The 24,639-nt window shown below is 39.1% G+C and overlaps 1 protein-coding gene across 5 annotated transcripts in view; it reads left to right on the top strand.

Annotated features, from left to right (window-relative positions):
- Window positions 1–24,639, top strand: part of CCDC187 (coiled-coil domain containing 187) — a 107,875-nt gene that overhangs the window by 19,103 nt on the left and 64,133 nt on the right. For 3 of the 5 annotated variants that reach the window (XM_051980338.1, XM_051980339.1, XM_051980340.1), the window contains 5 exons: window positions 1,890–1,990; window positions 9,844–10,556; window positions 15,544–15,627; window positions 20,780–21,435; window positions 21,971–22,065. In XM_051980338.1, coding sequence (XP_051836298.1) covers window positions 1,890–1,990; window positions 9,844–10,556; window positions 15,544–15,627; window positions 20,780–21,435; window positions 21,971–22,065 — 1,649 coding nt within the window. Of the gene's footprint in view, window positions 1–1,275; window positions 1,320–1,889; window positions 1,991–9,843; window positions 10,557–15,543; window positions 15,628–20,779; window positions 21,436–21,970; window positions 22,066–24,639 lie in introns of all 5 variants that reach the window. The other 2 variants (XM_051980342.1, XM_051980341.1) reach the window with 2 other exon arrangements.

Raw genomic sequence — 24,639 nt, forward strand, 5'->3', positions numbered from 1 at the left:
TTTCAGACGTAACGTTAAGAATTTATTTGATCATGTTCATCAGGGTTAGCTGTATTTTATTTTAAGATAATACCTACAGAAAGTGAAAGATAAGCTGTTTTGCAGATTTCTGATTTTGACATTCAGATCCCAGGATCTTAGAATTGAAATATATTTTATAAATTAATTCTACTTTGTTTCCAATGCAGAAAAGTTAGATTCCTCTGCTGGAATATTGAATTCCACTTCGACTCCCCATAAAAACCATTATTGTCAATTAATTAGTCCTATAATGGAATAGGCATCCTACCCCATGTCCTATTCAGTAGGCCAGGCAGGATTCATCCTGGATGAGATTGTCTTCATGAGTGGGCTGAAAAAGAGATTATTCCACGCCTGAGTGGAGGGGCTATTGAAAAGTAGATGGCTCCCTCTAACTTCTACTCTTTCAATTTAGAGTTCAGAGGCATGTTCTATTCTTTGACTCTAAAATATGTTTTGATTTTGGGAGCATAAGGTTTGAAATGAAAGGAAGCACTCCTTGGAAAGAAGTGAGGAGGAAATGTGAGGAGGAGATTATGGAGTATCCAATAGCTTGCTCAGAATACCAGGCTCACAGAAAGCATTCAAGAATCTCATCAGGATTAAAGGACTCTTGGGTGATTTATAGAGAGATTAAAAAAAAGGAACCAGGGTATAAGGGTTAGATACGACCAAAGTCACATATGACTTTATTTACTAAACATTTAGAATGTCATAATTAGTAGTAATCCTTCTATTTACAGTGACTCTTTCAAAGTTCAAAGTTCAAAGTCATTTGCAGACATCATTTATCTCCATCTTAAATCAGTTCAGCCATCTGGTTTTTCCCCCTTTTAAACTCTTCCTTTATGATATCTTCCCAAATTACTTGATTATTGAATAATATTATTCTAACATTTTGCATCTGCCTTCTGCTTTGTTTCATTTGAGCTTCTTTGAATTTTGATCAGCATTTTTGTGTCAGTTGTTGAGTCATGGTAACATCTGATGGATATACTTATTGAAAAAAGTCTCACTTTGCAAAAAATCAGATCCAGTTAAAAAACCAAGGTTCAAAGAAAGGAGGCACTGATGTGTATTTTTAAAAGGGAAAAACTTCACAAGAGGTATTTAGCAGCCCAGGAATTTTTCAGAGGCTGCACAATTCATTCCAAAAATACAACTCAATGTGCCCAAGGGGAGACTTGGTTTGAGGTACATGGGCATTAGATGTGTGCTGGAGTTCTCAGCATCTGCGTGGTGTCATTTCCCCAGATGTGGCCTTGGCTTGGGTCAGCCTTCAAAGAGCCAGGCACATGGTAAGTTGTTCTGTTTGATCCATTTTGCAATTAGATCTCTCTCCTGGGGTCTTTCTCTGGCATTGGAGCTCAGGGGCTTTGCTTGGATGGTTTGCGCTGAAGTAGCTAATCAGAGGATCCGGCTAATTTGGATCTTTTCCAGATTGGGGGTTGTTGATTGGCCGGGGGCTTTGAGGCTCAGCTGCCCTTTGGGAGGTGGCTGGGAAGGCAGTTGCTTGATGCTATAGTGACCTTGGAGCTCTCTAATATAAGCTTGGGCTGCTTAGTGATAAGTCCTTTGTAGGCAATTATCTAGCACGTGGGTGAATACGAATAATGGGAAAGCAGTGGGGTCTGTCTTATCTTCACTGCCTGCTGAATACTTTCCAAGACAGTGGGCATGTCCCAGCTTGCAAACTGTTTGCCTTTCTCCTCTGAGAGGCGGTGAGAAATAAATAGTAGCATTAATTAGAGCCAGGCTGTGTGCTAGTCTAGAAAAACAAGCACCCACCACCTACTCAACCCTGCCATGGAAGCAGCTGGTAAAATGGGACATATGTCCTTGCAGAGAATCAGTGTGCTTTCTCACAGTTACAGCGGATGGAGAATGAACTGGACACCCCCAGCTGGCACAGCATCAGCAGCCAGAGCTGCGGATCACTTGATTTTGGGCACGACAAGCTGTTTTCTTGGTGAGTGGAGATGGGCAAGGGTTGGGCTGGGCCTATATTTATTGAAATAGGAGGGAATGCAATGCCAGTGATCTGAAGGATCCCAATATCTAGAGCTTTGAAAGTTGATCTTGATGAATTCTATCATGGATGGAAGGACTAGTATTTCAGGATCCTGTGTGAAAGATAGTAATATTAAGAGCTAGCACTTATATAGAGAACTTTGAGATTTGTAAAATATTTCATATTTTCTCATTTGATTCTTACAGCTGCATTGCAATTATAATAACGAGGTGGTAGATGCTATTATCAATTGCATTATTTTACAGATGAGGAAACTGAGCCAAGGAGATTAACAGTCAAAGACTGTTTCTATAGTAGGGAAAGAGGTAGAACTATTTTAGCTTTTTTTCCTAACCCAAACACATCCCTGCTAAGAAATCAAAACCCTATTACAGGGGTCCTCAAACTACGGCCTGCAGGCCAGAGGCAGCAGCTAAGGACGATTATCCCCCTCACCCAGGGCTATGAAGTTTCTTTATTTAAAGGCTCACAAAGCAAAGTTTTTGTTTTTACTCTAGTCCGGCCCTCCAACAGTCTGAGGGACAGTGAACTGGCCCCCTATTTAAAAAGTTTGAGGACCCATGCCTATAACATATAAACCTGTTTTTCTAAGGAATTTGGTTTTTCGTTAAATCCAAAGCCCAACAAAGTAATTTGCATTCTTACTGCCAAAATCTTGGGCACCAAATTGCAAAGTCTGGTGTGAGAAATATTTTTTCTCTCCTGTGCTCTGCATTTCACCCGCAAGCCTTAGAGGGTTGTGATTAGCTAATTCCCAATTAGCTCTAGCTTTGACTGGTCCAAAGTTAAGTCTACAACTGACCTTTCAAAATCATAATGGACAGAATTTAGAGATGGAAGGGATTTTGGAAATTGTTTCATCCAACCCCTGAATTTTACAGATGTGGAAACTGAGACCCATAGAGATTATGGTTTGCTTGAATAGCACAGCAACCAGCACTCAAACTATGGTCATCTCCCAATTTAGTGCTTTTTCTGTATCCCACAGCCTCTCACAAGGCTATGCCAGTCAAAATATTTCCCAAATTTGATTGTTGAAACACAGGATTAGAGGTCAAGTTTTGATGGGAAAGATGGATTTCTTTCATAAGAAACTGTTCCATCGCTCCAGCACAGCTACTTTTTATTCCTGTTTGCCTTATCATCTACACGTGGACATACTATAACTGAGATTAGATAAAGCATAAAGGATGATTATCCAATACACATTTTCAGTACTGGAGATTCATTCACATGATATGTCAGGGATGTCTTGATAACATGCTATTATACAATATTAGATCTGGAAGTCTCCTTAGAATACAGGGGCCCTTAACCTTTCTTTGACAGACCCCTTATCAGAATGCTTTACTGCTTTCATAATGGAAGGCTATGCTAGATTCCAGTTAGCAGTCAGTGAAAATAAAGATGGCATTTTTCCCCTTCATCCAAATTCATGAAACTTCCAAAATCTGTCCATGGTCAATGAATATCAGATTAAGAATCCCTGATCTAGTCTAAAAATATAAAACCTGCAAAGTCAGGGAGAGGGAAAATGATTTGCTTTAGACTTCATGGTGGAGCAAAAAATCGAACCTGGGTCTCCTGACTTTTAGTATAGTATTCTTTCTAACGGGTTACCTTGAGAATCTAAATTTTTTTTTTTTTTTTGGCAAAGAAAAACCATTTGTGGCTAAGATGTGATTTCAATGAAGGATATAATATCTCATTTTGGGAGCTGATATTCTGATTCAGGCCTACCTGGCTTACTCTAAAGTAAGGGCCATTCTTGCATCCTTGCAGCAAATGAGGAGACAGAAACTATGGGTTTTTTCTTTGTTTCATTTTTTGTTTTTTGTTTCTTTAGCTGAGCTAGCTACTATTCCACCTTACACCAACAAACCATCACAGGGTTAATGCAAATCTGCAAACATAGTAGTTTGCACCTTGGAGCTGGCTGAGAGAAGAGTGGAGGGAGGTGGTTTGGAAGTTCTCCTACTTTGATATAACTCACAAGACAACGATGCTGTTTATTTGGTTTTATTTTCACATTCACTATGTATTTGTTTTCATAATTTTGCTTTTATTGGCAGTAAAGTGTTTAAAGTGACTGCTCTGTTGTATTTATTGATGCCGTTTCTTCCTGGAGAGGCGGTAATCTGCAGCTGTCTGGTGAAGACAGCTTAATATCTGGGCTGTTTTTCTGTTAATGGAAAAAAAAAGAGCACTATAGCAGCCATCTATTATAAGGGAATTGATGCTGGACTTCTCCTCTCATTCCTGTGTATAGAGACACTCCTCCCTCCACCTCTCCCCCCCTCTCCCCCTCCCCCCCACACTCACACACACACACACACACACACACACACGTCCTTCCTTTATAAGAGCAGACTTGTAGTGAAAAGATGGTGACAATTTAGCCTACTTTTGATTAATTTGAGAGTTTTGAGTTTTGGGGGAGGGATAAGGCCTTAAAATAAGGCCCTCCCTTCACTGAGAGCTTTAGCTATTAAAGCACATATTTGCATTTTGGGAGTTTCCCTTAGGTATACAGGGTGAATGGTGAGAATAATGGCAGAGGGAAACATTATTTGGGATATTGTAGAGTTGAGTTTTTAGATCCTGAGTGGATTCTTTTTTTATGAATTTAAGATTTTTCTGAGAAGAGTGGGGGTAGGTTGAAAATATATCTTTTTTCTCTATTTAGTTGCACTTTCTCTCCAAATTAGGACCCTGCCTGTGATGGAAGCTCTAAGGGCCAGCTTGAAGAAATCAGGGACATTCCTAATCATGCACAGGTTTTCCTTAGTGAACTTCTAGAGATCGGTCATTCAGGGATTTATCCCAAGTTTTAGAGTTTGTTTATACTTTTATTTTCCATCTCCTGGGGAATGATTTTAATAAATTTATTCCCTAGGGAATGGACTATAACTTTAAAAACCTTTTTCAAGCTTCAACCTCTGCCTATGTTATTTAAAAACAAAATCCCAAGAAGAAAGTGATTCATTTAAGCCTTACTTAGTGATATTCCAGACAATATAAGAGATCAAAGTATCATTCCCTTTGTGGTATCTAAGAAGCCAGGGGGGTCCTTAGGATATGGCCAAGCTGGACAGCAGCAGCAAGGCTGGAATCTTTCCCATCAAGGTAATATATCTATTTCAGAACTTACTTGTAAGGATGAGGAATGATCTGCATATTAGGAAACAGCCTGAGCATGGGAAGTAGGTGATACCCACTGATGGTAAGCATCTCAGCTGATGGGGAGCAGACCATCTTTGGAAGCAGTTTCCTTCTTATTGAGCCTCAGATTATCTTTGAAACTGGAGCCGTTTTCATTGAGTCTGTTATGATGGGAAAACTATCACTTATAATGTTGTAACACCTTGGGTAACTTGAATGTATGAAAGAATAGAGGCTGGGGAATATTTGTTAAGTGCTTAATAACACTTAATAAGTGTTAAGTGCAAAAGCAGTGTGGTGAGTGCTAGGGATACAAATGGAAAAAGCAAGATAGTCCTTGCTTTCAAGGAGCTTCTATTCACAAAGGGAAGTTTTAATTCCAAGTCTGATGTAAAAAGTAGTCATGTATCTTCTTTAATGTGCATTCATTGATAAAAACCATTTCCACTTCTGATGTTGAGCCATTTGACAAGTATTAAAGATTTTGGTGGTGAGAACTTCCCTTTTCTAAACCTCAGTTTCCTTATCTACAAAATGGGAATAAACTTCACTCTAATGGCACCAGAAGAGCCATGTGATATAGGAAGAGGCAAGCTCAGATTTCTGAATTCTAGCTTCAAGTCCTTCCACTGCTACTTAATGATTCTGTGAGGCCTGTGCCAGGGAGTTAAGCTCTTCCTACCCCCAGACAACTTTTTAAAACTGGGAGAACTGTTGCAAATTTGCATTGATAAGCTCCCAGAAGCTCTCCATACAGAAAAGAAATCACACATCTAATTTTTAAAAATATCTTTTTATTTTTCCAAATACATGCAAAGATAGTTTTCAGCATTCACCCTTGTAAAACCTTGTGTTACAAATTTTTCTCCTTCTTTCCCCCCACTCTCTCCCATAGACAGCAAGCAATTCAATCTAGGTTAAACATGTGCATTTTTTCTAAACATTTTCATATTCGTCAAGCTGCTCAAGAAAAATCAGATCAAAAGGTGAAAAAAAGGGGAAAAATAGGAAAAAACCCAAGCAAATAATAACAACAAAAGTAAGGTGAAAATATTATGCTTTGATCCATTTTCAGTCTTCATAGTTCTCTGGATGCAAATGGCTCTTTCCAGCACAAGTATATTGAATTTCCTTGAATCACTTCATTGTTGAAAAAAGCCAACTCCATCACAGCTGCTTATCCCATAATCTTCTTGTTGCTGTGTACAATGTTCTCTTGGTCCTACTTACTTCACTTAGTATCAGTTCATATGAGCATTTCCAGACTTTTCTGAAATCATCCTGCTGATCATTTCTTATAGAACAACAATATTCCATTACATTCATATACTATAACTTATTCATCCATTCCCCAAATGATGGGCATCCACTTGGTTTCCGGTTTCTTGCTACTGCAAAAATGGCTGCTATAAACCTTTTTGCACATGTGGGTCCTTTTCCCTTTTTTATGATCTCTTTGGGTTACAGATCCAGTAGAGGTACACATATCTAGTTATAAGAAAATCATTGTCCCATTTGACTTCACAGAGTTTTGTGAGAATCAAATAAGAAAAGTATGTGTATATTTAATATTGTTATATATTTAATTTTGTATTTAATATTTAACTTTTTAAATTTAATATTTGTTTTTAATTTAATTTTGTATTTGATATTGGTAGACATAGTTTTTATTTATTTAATATTATATATAGACAATATGATATATAATAAATAATGTAATATTCATAAAAGCTCTTTTAAAAATGTGAAATATTATACAAATGTGACTGTTAAGCAATCACATGAGAATGGGTGATCTGTCCCAAGGAGAGGACAGATCTGAATTTTCCCCATTACTCTTTTAGCTCCTGTGCCTCCAACTTTTTTTGTTGTTCCTTTCTTGTGAATTGTTGAATACAGAAATGATAACCCCGGTATAACTAATTTAGTAGCCAATTTTGAGCTCATCTGGCCATTCTGTGTCTTCTGAGAACCCCTATAAATAGTATCAGGTAATTTAACCTATGGCCAAAGGTGTTCATTGTATTTGAAACCAAAATTTGTATTCTTTGTTTCTAATTCATTTGTGAAATACTTTTATTTTCTCTCAAGTTTCTTTTTGGAAATCCAGGGTTGTATTAGAGCAGCTATGGGACACAACGTATAGAGTGCTGGGCCCAAAGTCAGGAAGACTCCTCTTCTTGAGTTCAAATCTAGCCTCAAACACTACTAACTATGTGACCCTGGATAAGTCATTTAACACTATTTGCCTCAGTTCCCATCGCTAAAAAAAAGCTGGAGAAGGAAATGGCAAAATACTTCAGTATCTCTGCCAAGAAGACCTAAAATAGTATCGTGAAGAGTTGGACACAACTAAACAACAAATGTAGCATTTCCATTGAAAGGATTTTTTTGCCTCCTCCCCCAATTAATCAAGGAATCATTTTGCTGTAGAATGGCCTATCCATTCCCTCATTCTCATTCCCTAAGATAAACTTCCCGAATAAACTTCTTAAAGAGGAATTCCCAACTGTGTAATGGAAAAATCTTGCCAGAAATTATTACAAGAGGAGATCCCCTTCTATACACAAACACATTAGTTTGGTCATAAGCAGGAAAAAAGGACAGGCTTTTTATCTAAAACAGGATGAGGAAGGAAAAACTATGTCTGCATCCAAGGGTTCATAGAAGAATAAATATGAAGAATATATTCTTAGAAACTAGGACGAGAGGAAGAAATAAGATCACATTCTGATTTGAGATGGTGTCCAGCTCATCTTATAGATGGGGAAACTGAGCCCAGAGAGAGAATGTAATTTGGTTAAGGGCATTAGGTTACTGACATGAGTTTAGGTTAGAAACTATAGTCCTTGAATCCTAAATGCCTTTAGAAATAAGGCCAGAATTTGGAGGCCTCTGAAAAACCTGTCCCAACTTTTCAGTTGAACTTTCTAGAAAGAATCTAATAGAGTTGTTAGTATATCCAGTTATAGAACCATACATCTAATTCACTTTTTCACCTTTCTCTTGCCTGAGGCTTTCTGATAGGGATGATTTAAATCAATAGCATAGGAACTAGCTGTTCTGTTGATCTGTGTGCTATATGGCTTTTAGAAGGTGTAGTATGAGTTAACTTGAGAAAGAATCCTATGGACCCAATGTTTTCTAAAACTCTCAGGCTTATGAACTTAAGTATTAAATAAGATCTTAACCAACACCAAGGTCACAGGTTAGTTTTGTGTTTTGTATTGTCATAGACTTATTCCTCTAGCTTAGTCAGAGGGGATCTGGACAAGAGAGAAAGGAAGGGGATACTCAGAGAAGCCGGTCTCCGCTAAGGGAGTTCAATTCCTATGATGATGGTGGGTCAAGAGCATTCTCCTATATTATGGTTATGTTGTCATAATGTTCTCTTAGAATTCTCCCTCTTGGAGAGGTTAGACTTTAAAGTTTTTGGTGGTGTTTTTTTTTTTTTTTTTGCCAGCCTCAGGTTTGACAGGCCCAAATTGCCTGTGTGGTTTCAGGGTGGCAGTAGATCTGATTTGCTTTAAGGGATGGAGACATGGCTTGTGTTTAGATCAGTAGCTGAATGCTGGATTGCAAACACATATGTAGTAGATTCCTTGGAGTGCTTTTACACCCTCTGCAATAGGGACTTTACTTCAGCATTAACCTGTTGCTTTGCTCCTATCCTAATAGAGTCCCATTATAGGAATTTCCCCTAAGCACTTGTTGTTCTATCATGTCTGACTCTTTGTGAGTCCATTTGGAGTTTTCTTGGCAAAGACACTGGAATGGTTTGTCATTTCCTTTTCCATCTCATTTTACAGGTGAGGAAACTGAGGCAAACAGGGTGAAGTGACTCTCCCAAGCTCACATAGCTAGAAAGAGTCTGAAGTCATATTTGAGCTCAGGAAGATGAGTCTTCCCGACTCCAGGCCTGGCATTTTGTGCACTGCACACCCGACTGCACCACCCAACCTGTTCTCAAACCCTGCTAACAAGGCAGTTGTAGACTCATTATTATATATTTAATCTTTCTTGAGAATGGAGGGAGGGACAGAATGAGTGAAGAAGAAGAGGTATGATTGTACAGTTTACTTCCTATGAAGAAAGAGTTTCTCTATGGAAAGTTAGGACTACAAGTCAGCAAATTTGAATTCAAATCCTAACTATTGCTATGTGATGTTGAGCTGGAATGACCTTCATCTTCATGCTCTCCACCTGTGAAATGGTAATAAAATTGGTCCTTCTCTTACCATTACCTGAGTGAAGTACTTGGAAGTGGAGCCTTAGGAGAAAATTTCTGTAATAAATTTTAGCCCAGATGATGATAAGCATACATACCAAGAGACCACTTTTCCTACCGAGCCTGTCCACCCTGGAAACAAAAGTGTTCAATGTGATATCATCATCACTCGTCAGGTGGTCCCATCTTGAATATAGCCTGCTGAGTTTGTCTTAAACCATAGGCATCTTGAATCCATAGAATCCGAGACATGGAAGGGGCATCCTTCATGGATCAGGTCGAGTTCCCTGCTTTTGGTCTTGGAGTTTTGGTTTTAGATGGTATTCTTCTGTAAGCTTGGATTCTTCTTAACTTGATTGGTTGGGTTGACTTTTGTGTGTTTTTCCTTTTTCCTCATAAGGGAAGACTGGCACAATGCTAGTCCTGTCTATGCCAAACTGAGGATGCCTCATTTTCCTGAGGACTACAACATGGCAGCTGCATCAGTATCACCCTGGGTCTTTCGGGAGTCAGTTATCTTCAGAGAAGAACCAGATGGCAAGACTTACGGTGGACGAGTAACTCATTTGAATCCTGTGATCTTTGGCCCAATGTGGAAAGAGCAGGACTTCAACTACGCACCTGAACCAGAGGGAATGTGTACAACTAGTGACTGGCCCTCCAAAATGCCCGTCTTTATTCCCATTCAGGCAGGAAGCCATCCTCAGTTCTTGAACCACCCAAGTGATTCCTGGAGGGAAACGTCACTTCAGCCAGTTGAGTCTCCCACTAATTTCCAGAGATGGCCATTGACAGGGGTAAAGAGAGCTTTCCCTGAATCTCAGCTGGAGCAGCTGAGGGAGAAGATCCAAGCACAGAAACATCGACATGCTAATGTTTTCCCTACCTCCTTCCAAGCTCGCTCTGGGACCCCTCAAACTCTGCCCTGGAAGCACGTGCCAAAGAGAAGCGTCTCCAAAATGAAGTTAGGTGCTTCTAAGCCAGCCCACCCGGGCCAAGTCTCAGCTTCCAACCCAGATCCCTCTGACACTCACCATGCCGTTTCCCATAAATTTATACCAAAGAGAAAGAGCTACAGAGTTAGATTTGCATTATCAACACCAATAGACCCACGTAAGTAACACTACTTGCTTTCAATAGGGAACTATGGTGGGCAGATGGAGGAAAGGAACTGGTGTGGGAGGGCAGGGTTAGGCTGGAGAGCCACAAAAGCCATGAAAGACAAAATGAGGTCATGGGATAGAAAGAATAAGAGAGTGCTTCTTCTGCATTCACAGGATCAGGGTTCAAATTCTGCCTTGGACACACTCTGTGCAACCTTGGGGCAAGTCATTTAAATTTCCTGCTTTTTTAAATATGTAAAATGAGGGTATTGGTCCAAGTGGTCTCTGAGATCTCTTTCAGCTTTAGGTTTTGATTCTGCTGAGAAAGAAAGCAGAAAGTAGTCTGGTAGAGATAATGTTAACATTTACTTATTACTAATAATAATATGAGGAGTATATAAGGGAGGTACCAGATAGAATTCGAAGATCATTGACCCCTCTGGTATAGCTACTTTATATAAACAAGTTGGCCAATGGCATCAGGAGGAGAAACATTAAGGAAAGGGGGAAGAATTGGATCATGAGAAGCAGTGTAAGATGTCACCATTTCAGAAAAAGTGAGGTTCAGAGAGGAATCTATGCAAGGATGGCTATAATGACCAATATTTAAGCATATAATACTTCGGAGGAGTTACAAAAATAGTGTGTTGTTCAATTATATCCAGCTCTTCATTTGGGGTGTTCTTGGCAAAGATGTTGAAATGGTTTTCCATTTACCTCTCCAAGCTCATTACAGATCCGGTCTCCCCCGCAACCTCGAAATCTTGTCAGTACTTGGCACAGTGTCCTGCCCCAGTAGGTGCTAATGGAATATTTATGAGATAATTAAATGAATATTAACCATCCTTGTCATAGTCTTTGAGTTTTCTTGGTAAATATTCTAGAGTGGTTTGCCATTTCTTTCTCCAGCTCATTTTATAGATGAGAAACTGAGACAAGCAGGGTTAAGTGACTTGCCCAGGATCCCAGAGGAAGGATTTAAACTCAGGAAAATGAGTCATACCAGTTTCCACCCCAATGTTCTACCCACTGCACTACCCAATCGCCCTATCTTACCAACTCCTTACCAACAGACACGTCAATTAGCATCTAATATACTTCTCATGATGCTTCATCTAATTATGATTCTTTTATACAGAATTTCTCAAAGAATAATTAGTATTTGCAGTAGGGTGCAGTCGAATCTCAATTACTTATCCTTTTTGTACCTATCCTCAAATGTGCTTTTAGGCTGTATTCCCAGAAATCTTGAATTGGTCTCACATTAGTATTAAACCATTAAGTATACATTAATATTATAGATGTTATATGTAATTACATATTGTATACACAATATTCTTTAAGCAAAAGTCCCTTTCACCTGGCATATAGTGGGTACTCAATGGATATTTGCTAATACAAATTGAAAACATGGCCTTATAATAGCAAGAGCACAAATCTCTTTTAGCCTTTGACTCTTCTCCTTTCTTCTTTTTCACTGGTGCTTCTAGCTCTACCCAAACTTGATCTAGTTCTTTTGATTCCAAAGCCAACAATCTTTCCATTTCATTTTTTTTTTTTTTTGGATTGGGCTAATCCCCACAATTACTTTCCCATAGAGCTGCATATATTGAACTGTGTGTGTGTGTGTGTGTGTGTGTGTGTGTTTATGTCACTAGAAACTAGGCTCTTGGCAGAAGATAATATCATTATTTTAAATAATATCTTACAAATAGTAATTAATAAAAATTTCTTAGTTTGTGTGTGATTCTTTGAGGGGTCAAGACTGACAAAAATCTCTCTGTATTCCTCCCCCATTGAATCTAGTATGAAAGTAGATAGGTCAACCTCAAGCTGAACTGTCAGGGCTGACTTCTGTTTGATTGATAAAGATGATGGCAGGAGCTTTTCCCTTTTGCAGCCATCTCTAATTTAATGTCCCTATGGTCATTAGCAGCATTCTGAAATGGCTTGAGTGTACTCACCCCCACCCCCTCACAGCCTGACTTTGGCAGTTGGCTGAGTATTAAATGCTGTTGGCCATTGCTAATGGCTCTGTTGAAGATTCCAGTGACATCTGACCAATTTATAAGCCATTTTTTCCCCTACCTGTAGGGATTGCTGAATATCCATTAACGCAACACTGCCAGCAATTATTGTTCATTCTGTGATCTCAATCTATAAGTCCCATCATTTACAGGCTGGTGTCATTTATATTTTCTAAAGTGTCTGCATTTTAATCTCCCTACTTATCCCAGCTCTGGGAACGAGGTGCTTTGTCTGGCTTGGTTCAGAGAGGAAGGAGAAGCCCTTTTAAGGAGTTTGTAAAGAGTCTTTCCCTACCATTCAAGTGTTTTTGTTGGGAAGAACCCAAGCCCACTCCTGTCTAAGAAAGAGTTGATATTTGTAGCATCTTATGAAAACTGAAGAATCAGGCAAACATCCTTTACTAGGTTACTGGCCTTGTAATTTCAAGCATGGAAAAAAAAAAGATCTTCTGGTTTTGTTGTATTAGGCAGCCATAAATTGTCCCCTAACCGGCCACAGACTGATCCTCTAAGATGGCAGCATCCTGTAATAGCAAGATCACTATGCCAGGAAACTCAGATTTTAGTCCTGGTTCTTTCCCTAATGGATGTGTGACCTTTAGCAAGTCATTGACAATCTCTTCCCTAGTAAAAATAAGGGACCTGATTGAATCAGGTGTTCTCTCAGATTTTTTCTAGCCTCAATAATCTTTGATTCCAGCCCTGACTGCAGACTCTTCTGTCAGCCCTGGTGTGCTACTGAGCTGTTTGTCTCAATCAATCAGCAATCATTTATTAAATGCCTACTGTGTAGGTCCAGTACTGTGCTAGGCAATGGGGATAGAAATTCAAAAGCAGTGTAGGTCCTACTCTAAATAAAAGAGCTTATATGTGTGTATGTGTGCATATATATACATACACATCTGTCTATCTGTCTATCTATTGGTATAGAAAAGACATATAAAAATAAAATACAAGGTAACCTTGAAGAAGTTGGTGGTAGTAGCAACTGAAAAAACTGGCAAATCTTCACCCTTTCCATTACCTTTCCCCTTCCTAGGGTAGATTGTGTTTGAACTATATTTTGAAGTAATATGAGGCTAACAGGAGGCAGTCTAAGTTAGGGGAGGAGTCTAGGGATGGAACACGATCACAGCAAAGGTAAAGAAATGAAAAGTGCGACTGTGCAAGATTATGGCTGATTCAGCACATTCTAACTCTGCCAATGGAAATATGGGTTCTAAAACCCTGTTCTACTCAACTGATAGTATCTATCTAGATGAGGAAGGGAAGGCAAAGGAAGGGAATAAGTATTAAGTACCTACTTTATACATTAGGTATTATGCTAAACATTTCACAAATATTATCTCATTAATCTTCATAATAAGCCTGAGAGGTAAAGTTATTTTCATTCTCATTTTACAGATGAGGAAACTGAGCCAAGAGAGTTAAATAATTTGCCCAGGGTCACACAACTAATAAGTGTCTGAAACAGGATTTGAACTCAGGCTTTTCTAAACCAGGACAATGTTCTACTATGCCATGTGCTTTCTTTTTTAAGGACTCCATGAATAATTTTCAATGGTGATACATTATAAAGATCTTAATGAGTTCTTTTCATCAGTCACTTTCTAGGACCATGTCACTCTCTTCACTACCAAGGTCCCTGAGAATCAATAGAAAGAGGAGCATGCAATGGAAGGAATATGTTCACCTCTATTGTTTTGGTGTCTAACTTGATGGAATCTGGCCATCATTTCTAAGTTGTCACTCTACTAATTTCCAAATGAGACAAATAGGTGGTACAGCAGATAGAGTCCTGGACCTGGAGTCAAGAAGACTCATATTCTTGAATTCAAATCTGGTTTCATTTGTAAAATAAGCTGGAGAAGGAAATAGCAAACTACGATAGTGTCTTTGCCAAGAAAACCCAAATGGGGTCATGAAGAATCAAACAACAATTACAATGACAACAATTTCTAAATTGAATATATACATAGCCAGCTGTCAGTTATATGTATAAGGGTTGAAAAGCAGTAATCCAGATGGTAAAACTATTTTGGGGTCATTTCCCAAATCATTTCTGTATTTAACTCGAAATGTATAGTATAACTAGGCATTAAATCTAGCTTTCAGTTATGTTGATCTTAGATTAATGCAAAAATGAGTTTGGGGGTATCAGAAAGAAGACAGCCTAAAATTAAGTGAATGCTTGTATAGGAGTGACCAATTGCCCTAGAACTCAGGGGATTTTAACTTGGGGTTTATGGATTTTTTTTTTGAATAACCATATTTCAATATAATTGATTTCTTTTGTAGGCCAATGTATTTTATTTTATGAATTTAAAAATATTCTGAAAAAAGGTTCATAGGCTTCTCCAGACTGTAAGCCTCCCCCGCATACCCCCCCAACACACACAGAGTTAGCTCCTGCCTCAGATAATCACACATAGATAATGGAGGTTGGGTTGTTTTTGTTTTGTTTATTTTTAGGGTTTTGAAGTAGTTTTAGGAGTGGTTATTGCATACAGTGTCTCTACTAGATTGTATCCTCTATAATTTATTAATTATAATAATAGCTCACCTTTTGATAGCAATTTAGATTTTACAAAGTTCGTTTCTCACAACAACTCTGAGAGATATGTTGTATACTTTATTACACCCATTTTACAGATGAGAAGGCAACCTCTGAGTAAATGGCTTGCTCAAGATCACACAACTAGTGATTAAAGATGAGGAGTCATATCTAGGGATCTTGACTCTAAAATAAAAGAGCTCTTTCTGTTATTACATCATGTGATCCCATTCCTGAGCTTCTTTGACTCAATAACTAATTTTATCGTGATGCTTATTTAACTTTAGGCTTGTAAATGAAATAGGTACCTTGGTAATTATTGTAGTCAATTATTGCTTTATCTCTCTCTCCCTGTCCTTTTTCTCTCTCCATCCTTTTCTCTGTCTGTCTCCTCTCTTACTCCAAACACCATCAAGATCAAAGGGATAAAACTAGAGTGACCACAAACTGCCAGGTATCTTCTCAGTCACCTTCTCTTGGAAAACATCTAAAAGGCCAAGGTAAGTTGTTTTTGTTGCTGTTTTGTTTTGTTTTTAAAGGGGGGGGGCAAAGAGACTTCAAAGTCAAATAAAAGCTTTAAAGAAAAACAAAATCACTTTGGTTAATAGTCTAGAGAAATTTAGATGGAATAATGAGGAGATGGGGGGGGGCGGGTAGGTTAGAGTAGGATGCAGCTCTATGGATTCTCTTTGTGACCTTTAAAAAGTCCCCGACCTGGGCCAAGTAGGATAGATGAGCTTATTCAATTAGGAGTCAGTAAACATTCTGGCAGTATTATTAATACTCCAGATCCCTGCTAGGACATCATCTTTGGGAGGCTAGCCAGGATGACTCTTTGCACAGGTTAAGAACTGATTTTACCAAAGTGAATTTTCTTCTGGAATAAATGATACCGATTGATACACGAAATTCTGTATCTGCTGATGAATTTTAATAGAGTTTTCTGTCTCTTTCTGGGCTTTCATTTTCCTATATGCAAAGTAGGAACTACAATCCTAAATTGCTTCAAGAGTAGTTACCTTAAAAATATCTTCTGTTAAATACCTTGGATCTGTAATCCAAAGTTACTATTCACAGAATTGTTAATTAGTAACTTAACCATTTCTGTTCATAGAACCGAGCAACAAAAGTTTGTGTAAAAAGTGAAAATAATGTCTTACTATATATTCATATAAATGGTGCAAGATGTTTCTAGGTGAAAAGGGAAGGCTTAAATGGTTGGGGGGGGAGAGAGGGTGTCAGTTGTTATTAGATCAGACATGTTTATGAATCACCAAAGGAATACTGAACCAGAGTGGGGGAGAAATCCTTCAGAGCTTATTCAGTACTTTGAATGTGAATTTAGGGATGCTGTGAGCATAATCTGCTGTGTGCAAAAAAAAAAAAAAAAGGTTATTTAAAATGCTTAAAATATAAAATAATTTTCTTCCTTCATCATGCCCTCCCCCTTTTTGTTTTAATGGATCATTTGAAAAATGACCTGCTCTCTTTCTGAGACTGGGTCACAAGACCATGCCATGTGGCACATTCATCATTGTAGCCGCCAATGTCACCAAGTCCGTGTTGACCATTAGTTCCTGTCAGTGACGAAGTCAAAGCAGGGCTCAAAAGAGATGAATTGGGGGTCAGGGGTCAGAGTCACAAGACCTGGGAATTGGATGAATTATAAATTTGCTGTAGTTAACAAAAAATTAAATCACAATAGTTATAAAATATTCATCTGTCCAGGCAGCAGGAAAATGGAGCCGAATGTTTAATTTTAGTTGATAGCACCTTGCTTTGCATTTTTTATCAGAGATTAAGTTGTTGCCAAGTCTTTGATCCCATACTTAGGGATTTAATTCATTTTCATAGACTAAAAATTCTTTTAAAAATTTAATTAAGATTAGATTACTTGGGGTGGGGAAGAATTAGGGTGAAGGATGTATCCAAAGGGCTCATTAATTTGTTTGCTACTCCCAGGGCAATCTTATAGTCAAGCTAAACATTTGGATGAGTGAAAATTTGAGTTGGGGGTGCTTAATATAAGAGTGGGCATGCCAGAAACTACATCTAATGCCAACTGGAAACTTCAGATGATGTTAAGCAGCTTCCATTATTCCTGGCCAGATGGGTTCCATGAGTGATCTTAATGATTCCTGGGAATTAAAGATTAGGTCAGAGGTGGAAACTGTTGGAGCTTGAACCTAATGGATCCAAGTGAAGTGAAAGGGATGGGAGGATTAATGCAAACCTTATATTCAGGATAATTTACATCTCAAAAGAGCAAGGAAAATATTCCTGTTTAATGGAAAAAGCATTGGACTTGGAAATAGAAACTTGATGCTAATTCCAGTTCTGGCACTGTGTGAGGTTGGGCAAGTCATTTTACTTTTCAGAGTTTTCTTTTCTTCATTGATAAAATGGAATATGATCTAAATGCATTGGGATGACACATTGGATATGTGTAGGGCCTGGAATCAGAAAGACTCATCTTTCCAAGTTCAAATCTGGCCTCAGAAACTTACTAGCTGTGTGGCCCTGGACAAGTCATTTAACCTTGTTTACCTCAGTTTCCTCATCTGTAAAATGATATGGAGAAGGAAAGTACTTCATTGTTTGTCAGAAGAACTCTAAATTGGGTCACGAAGAATCAGATACAACCAAAATAAATAAAAACACAACGAATTATCTAAATGACTTTTAAGTTTCCTTCTGACAGTCTGTAATTCTGCTCTTAGGTTTCATTTCGATAATAAAGATGCTTGCAATTTCTGAATTTTGTTAACTCAGTTGAACAGAGAATTGTACTAATAGAGATGATGATGATAGCAATGATAATATTAACAGTCTGAGTCAATATGTATCCCAGACACAAACTGAGGTGGATTCCATTATAGATGACTATTCCTTGGCCCTGGCCACGGGCTAACGCCATTCTATGGATGTGTATCTGTGGACACACAATGATTTTCTCATTCACACCAGCTCTTTCATGTCCTTTTTACATCCCTATTTCTTTGCACATAATAGGTTTATTTAAACTTTTTGAATTGAATTGGTCACAGGGAGAACTTGGAGAAAATACAGGCACAACTCAAAGTGTTTGCTAGCAGTCATGATAGGTAAGAGTCAACACTCTCATCTGTGATCTATACTTAGGATAATTCCTCCCTAAGTGTCCAGTGGCCTAGAATCATGGACACTGATGCTGCTTGTGTTGAGTTAATCCTTATTCTAGAACTTCCAGTTCCCAGGAAGGAAGATCGAAGTAGCAAATCCTGTCCTGAGGCAATCCTCTGACAAAAAAGGCCAATAGCTTATTGCCAAGGTCAGCATTGGCTGAGGATAACAGGAACCCGACTTTGTCAACTTAATGCCAGCCTGTCAGTGGATTTGGAGAGATCAGAGATCTTCTGGATTATTTACATCCTTTATTGGCAATCCTGCAATCTGAGGGGGTCAACAAAGCTTTATTGAATAGAATGAGAGAGAGAAAGAAAGAGACAGAGACAGAGAGGAAAAAGAGAGAGAGAGACAGAGAGAGACAGAGAGGGGAGAGAGAGAAACATCTCAAGTGTCTGTTGGTAGAGATTGTCTATGTATTTGTAATGATCTTGGTGCTGCTATCGGCATCTGGTGAATGTAATCTGAAATTATGAAGTAAAACCTTGATAAATGGTGTTTATTATATGACAACATTTATTAAAGAAAACTCATTTGTGTTTGTGATGTGGTAGATCGTTTATTTTTGCATTATACAGGGCCTCTCATTCTGCCTGGGCTAGGAGCTTTCATTGATTCTCTTTCTCTGTTCCTGCTGACTTGCACCAGTTTAAAATCAAATTAGTTTACTCTCATGAGGTGCAAATCATCAAAAATAAAATGATATTTCCATTAACACTCACTCTGGCTCACCAGGCAGTCCATTGAGCTTGAGTTACGTTAGTGATGATGCTCTCCCCTTGGCTAAGGAGGCGGTTTGGTTTGCAGGATAGGCCTCCCATTAGGTTAACAAGTTGCTGTGCTGGGAAGGCCAAAAGAGTCAAGGAAGCCAATTCATTTTGGTCAGTCCCCAGGCCTTGGCTTTCTCATTTGTTAATAAAGAGCATGGTGAGCAGAGGTGAGCATGGTGAGCAGAGGTAAGCGTTTGAGGAAATGCCATTCTCCTCATCTCCTGAATGGTTTGGTATTTTATTATTTTCAAAACACATTCACATCCACTTTCTCATTTGATGCTTATTAAGCAGCTCTGTGTGCTAAGTAGGGAAGGTGGTGGCCCTCCAGTAACAGCTGAGGAGAACAAAGCTGAGAAGGGGAGGGGAGTAATTTGCCTGTGGTCCTCAGGGAAGACATGGCAGGACTAGGGCCCACATTCTTTCCTCCACTATAGGGTACCTATGCATGGAGAGCTCACAGCTCACATTAAGCCTGTGAAGCATGATTTCCTTTTCTCATGACAAACCTTCAGGGTAAGCATTTTAAATATTCTTGCCATTTTTTCAGATGAAGGAAGAGAAGTTCAACTTATCCGTTATATGTGGCTAATTAATGTGGTAGAATTGGGACTCCATCAGCCTAACCTGAGCTTCCCTGTCCCCAGTGCTCCAGAGGAGCTCCGCTGCATCTAGGGGCTGTATGTTTTTTCTTTAAGATGCTAAGGTGACCGGCGTTTCTGCATGGAGAAAGGGACAGAGGCTTGCGAGGCTCCTCCTTGGGCCCCCTCCCACGTTTCTCCAGCTCCAGAAAAGGGCTCTCTCTGGAGGCCTGGCCACCACAAAGGAGTCAGGTATTTGGGGCTGCTCTGGAAATGGAATTCTCTCCTGAGTTTCTACTTCAGTTGTGGTTAGGAGGTACACATGTTGTATGGGGAGGGAAGGGAGGAACTGGACAAGAAACTAGAAGAGAACTGAACCCATACTATCTGGGGCCCTTCTCCAGAATATCTCCTATGCTGACCCATCAGTGATACCTGAAGTTAGAGAGCATCAAGTGCTTCATATCTGTGGGGGGTAAACATTGCCCTCTCCAAGGATCCATTTTCAAATATGAAACTTTTTAGGGAGAATTTTTTTGGGGGGGATTTCTTAAATTCTAACTAACCATTACCAAAAAAATTCAAATAAATCAAAAATTTTAAAAGATCACACATATAAATTATAAATCATTAGGAATTTGTTTTTTAAGTCAAATTAGTAAATGTTATCAGAATTCTTTTCCTGGTCTCTTTGACACTTTTCTTCTGTGCCTTAAAATCTATTGTTGCTAATTGTATAGCTTTGGAAAAATAATCTGTGTGTGTGTAATATTGTAGTTCTGATTCTGCTTTCTTTATGCTCTAGTGCTTTGCTTCCTATACGTCTTTCTGTATTCATATGTCAGTGGGAATAAGATTATCAGTCAGTTTCCTCCCTGACATGTGAGATGGGGCAATGTATAGATCCTAGCCACCTGGGGATGTGAGAGAAATATTTCAAACTTAGTAGGGACTATGTAATCGTGGGATGTCTGACACTGTGACTTCTGGGTAAAGGCTATGGGGAATAAATCTGGGCAAAGTCCTTTCTCAATACCCCCTTGAATTTCATCCCCATGGTGGCTTGTCTTGATCTTTCTCCCAACATTGCTCTATCTCCTCTTGCTTCCTTAATATTTCTGTGACTATGTTTTCAGGACTAACAGAGAAGACTCAAAAATCTGAGCACATACCACCCTCCCCCCGAGATATAAACAACCAGAAAGGAGCAGCTCCTCTCCGTGGGAACTCCCAGAACTCTCCAGAAAGTTCAGCACAAATAGGCTGTGGTGGTTCTGAATCATTCCATAGGATCTTAAACTTTTTGAAAAATCTCCAATCACATGTTCAAGAAAAGGCAGATCACAAAAGAACACGGCCCCAGTCTCCAAAGATCACATCTACCAAGAAAGCAGGCAAGTCAGAATGTCATTCAAAATCTCAAAATGCAGCAGTGAGAAGGAATCTTCAATTTGTCTCAGGAGGAAAGAACCTCTCTTCAAGGATGGGTAGTTCTAGGGCATCAAAAGCACCTGGAAAAGAAAATGCCTGCCAAGGGACTCTCAAAAAAACAAATAAGGGTGCCCTTCGTCCCTGTGTCACTGCAGAAATGCAGGAATTGATGAATCAAAAAGTATCTGAAAGAAAGAAAAGATGCCTTGAAGCCAAAATATATGTAAAGAAAGCCTTGGAGTCAAGAGATAAGTTGCGGGATGTAAAAGAGAAAGAAATTCCATTCAAGAAGTTGAATGCCAAAGCCTTACAAATGTCATTCAAGAATATTGGTTCTGAACAACAATCTCACCTTTCCAAAGTAAGTGCTTGATGGGAAGATTGTTGGCTGGGTGGTTCTGGCCCCTGGTCTTTTATCCTCTGGTGTATTAGCCTAGTGATTTAAATTAGAGCATACAGGGCCCAATCCAAGAGTCAGTATGCAAGCAGACAAGTGCCACTCTTTTCCATGATCATAGCAATGTCATTCATCTTGGAAAAATGTCTTTCATGTCATTTGGAAGGATCAGGAATATTCAGTTCAGGTAATCCCCACTGATGGAGGGACAATGCAGAGTTTTCATATATTCTTAAGAGGTCAAGATTTCCATCTTAGAATGTAAGATAGTGCTTTGAAGATGAGGGTGTGGATGTTGGGAGAAAATTTTACCTTACTGTGCTCCCTTAATCCAGATTGAAGATAACCTTCCACGTTGAAAAAGGACTCTCATATGTCTCTTCCACCTTTTTCCCAAGCAGAAACTTATGATGCCTTTCCCTTTTTTCAGTGTTGATGCTTCACATACACCGATACTAGACAAGTGTTTGTTGAAATATTGGTTATTTTTCCCACTTAGGCCCAGAAAGCCACGGAAAACAAAAGGGAGGCTGCTCAAGACCATGAAAAGCAGATACTGGGCACTGTGTTAAATAATAAAGAGCTTCAAGACAGGTGGGTATAAAGTAAACATTTATTGAGTGCCTACTGTGTCAGAGTATGTGGAACATACACAAATCAGATAAGCCACTGTGCCTGAAATGGTTGGTTTGAGCAAGGAGATGACACAAATAACAGATAACCGTGAAGTACAATACTGTGTAGTGAGTGCATTTGTGAGGTGTGATGTCAAATGGAAGTGAGGTCCAAGGGGGATGACAGCTCCATGAAGGAGATGGGATATATGTGGAACTTTAAAGATTGGGGAGGGATTAAGTAGGCAAAGAGGGTGAGGAAAGCTATTCTGGCCATAGAGAACAGCGTAACAAGGAGTGGAGGCAGGGGGAAAGGGTATGGCATGTTTGGGGAAGACAGAGAAGTCAGGTTTGTCTGGGTACAGAAGACCCGAGGATGGGGACCCATAAGAGAACGCTGCAAAGGAAGGCAAGGGCCAGATCGTGAAGGTCTTTGAATGCCAGACAAAGGAGCAGAGGAAAGACATGGCCAAATGGGGCAGAAGAGAGATTATTCTGACAACCACGGGGCAGAGAGGAAGTAGATGGGTGGGAAGATCCGTAGGACACTATTGCCAAGAATAAGTAGGCAGAAATGTGGTAAGGCAATAGCAGGGGAATAGAGAGAAAGCGATTATTAGAGAAATTATGTGGTGAACAGGAGTTGGTTATATGAAGTCAGAGAGAGAGAAGACTCAGAAAGGCTCCTTAAATGACTCCTTAAGTTAGGAAGGCTGCAGAAGGAACTCTCGCTCTGTCTCATGAGCACAGTGAGGGCATTTCAGGGGCATGAATCAGAAGGGGAGCCTTGTTAAGAATTGGCTCGGGAGAATGTGAACTTATATTACTGCTCAGAGGTTTCAGTTTTCAAATTCTGCCTATGGGCACATATACCCTTGCTTGACTTCTCAATGTGCAAGAATGAGGATACTTCAGGAGCTTTGTTTCTTAGTTATAAAAATGTGGGGTTTGAAAGCTATCTTATCAATTTTAAAATGGACACTAGAATGAAAGAGATGAAATAGAATGAAGAGAATAAACTGAAAACCTCTCCTTCCTCCTTATGTAAAGTTCAGATTATGTTATTGCTAGGGAGAAGGAGTTTAACCAAAAAGAAAATGCCCTGAGACTTGGCTTATTGTCCAAACCCAACTCTAAGAATGGAGCTGCTTTCTTTTCTTCAACCCCTTTAGTTTCATTTGGACTCTATAGTTCTGAACTACCAGCATCCCACCATGGCTTAGGTAGGATTAAGTTTGTAGCATGGGGAATTAACTGGATACAAAGGCTGAGATGTCTGGCATCTGAATCTGAAGGTGGAAGCAGCATCAAGGCAGACTAAAGACTTACCTCTCTGCTCCTTTGCTCTGGACACAGCTCATTTCACTGAGTCTTTTTCTCCTATGGTCTAGCTGTTTCTTCTGTCTTCCTCAGTGGTCTAAATGGATGTGTGTGGGGCATAAAATCTGCATCTCTCAGTTCTCAGGAAAATTCTAAATGGCTTTCTTTGCTCTACAGTTCTGCAGAGACTCCATCAAGGCTTTTCCTGAAGCTAAGACTTGACTGACTGCCAGGAACATTTTGGGGATGGAGGTGGGAAAAGGATCTCCAGTAATAGGAAATTGTTCTCAGCTTTCCTTTCTTTTGGTTTTGCAAATGTTCTTCTTATCTCCTCCATCAGATTATGAGCTCCTTGAGAGAAGAGACTTTGATTTTCAGGTATCCTGAGCACTTAGCACAGTGCCTGACTCATAGTAGGTGTTGAATAAATACTTATTAATCACTTTACTATGAACAGTCTCAAAGCCAGAAAGCATTCTCTTGCATGTTCATGAAACCTTTTTATTTTCAAATATTAACTTAAAGAAGATATCCCTTTAATTAAAAAAAATCTGATTAATACTATTTTACATTTCCAGATAGGATACAACTCTGATTCTTGTGTACATGAGCAGTGGTATTTCCCTTATAATAAAGAACAGTCAGTGTCTGACATTATATACAGTTTTCCACAGCTATAGTTCCAACCCTCAATTCCCTAAAGAGGAAAAACTAATTAAGAGTACAGTATAGTGGAAAGAACATTGGGGAGAGGTCATGGAGCTGGCTTTGGAGGAAAAAAACCTGGAACCCTGGAACATACTGGCTCTGAGACCCTGAACAATTTACTATTCTTTGGTACCTCCAGACACAGAGCAGTTGTTGATCTATTTTGGTAGAAGTAGTTTTCTCATTAGTTCAGCTCAGCAATAAAATTACAGGCTCAATCTAATCCCCCCAAAAAGGACATTGGATTTAGACTCAGGAAACTTAGGTTGAAAACTGATTTTGACTTTTACAGTCTGTGTGATCTTAGACAAGACATAAGCTTAGACCTCAAGCTACATTGTGTGAAAATGGGGGATAATGATAATATTTTAATAGCATCTGCTGTGTCTTGGGCACTTTACAATGTGCTTTTCAAAGACTGTCACTTATTTGATCCTCACGGCAACCTTGGGAGTTAATGCTGTTGTTGTACTCATGTTATAGTTAAGGAAACTTGAGGCAGACAGCACTTTAGAAAACTTTCAAG

This window comes from Antechinus flavipes, chromosome 2 (genome assembly GCF_016432865.1).
Source record: "Antechinus flavipes isolate AdamAnt ecotype Samford, QLD, Australia chromosome 2, AdamAnt_v2, whole genome shotgun sequence".
NCBI classification, from domain to species: domain Eukaryota; kingdom Metazoa; phylum Chordata; class Mammalia; order Dasyuromorphia; family Dasyuridae; genus Antechinus; species Antechinus flavipes.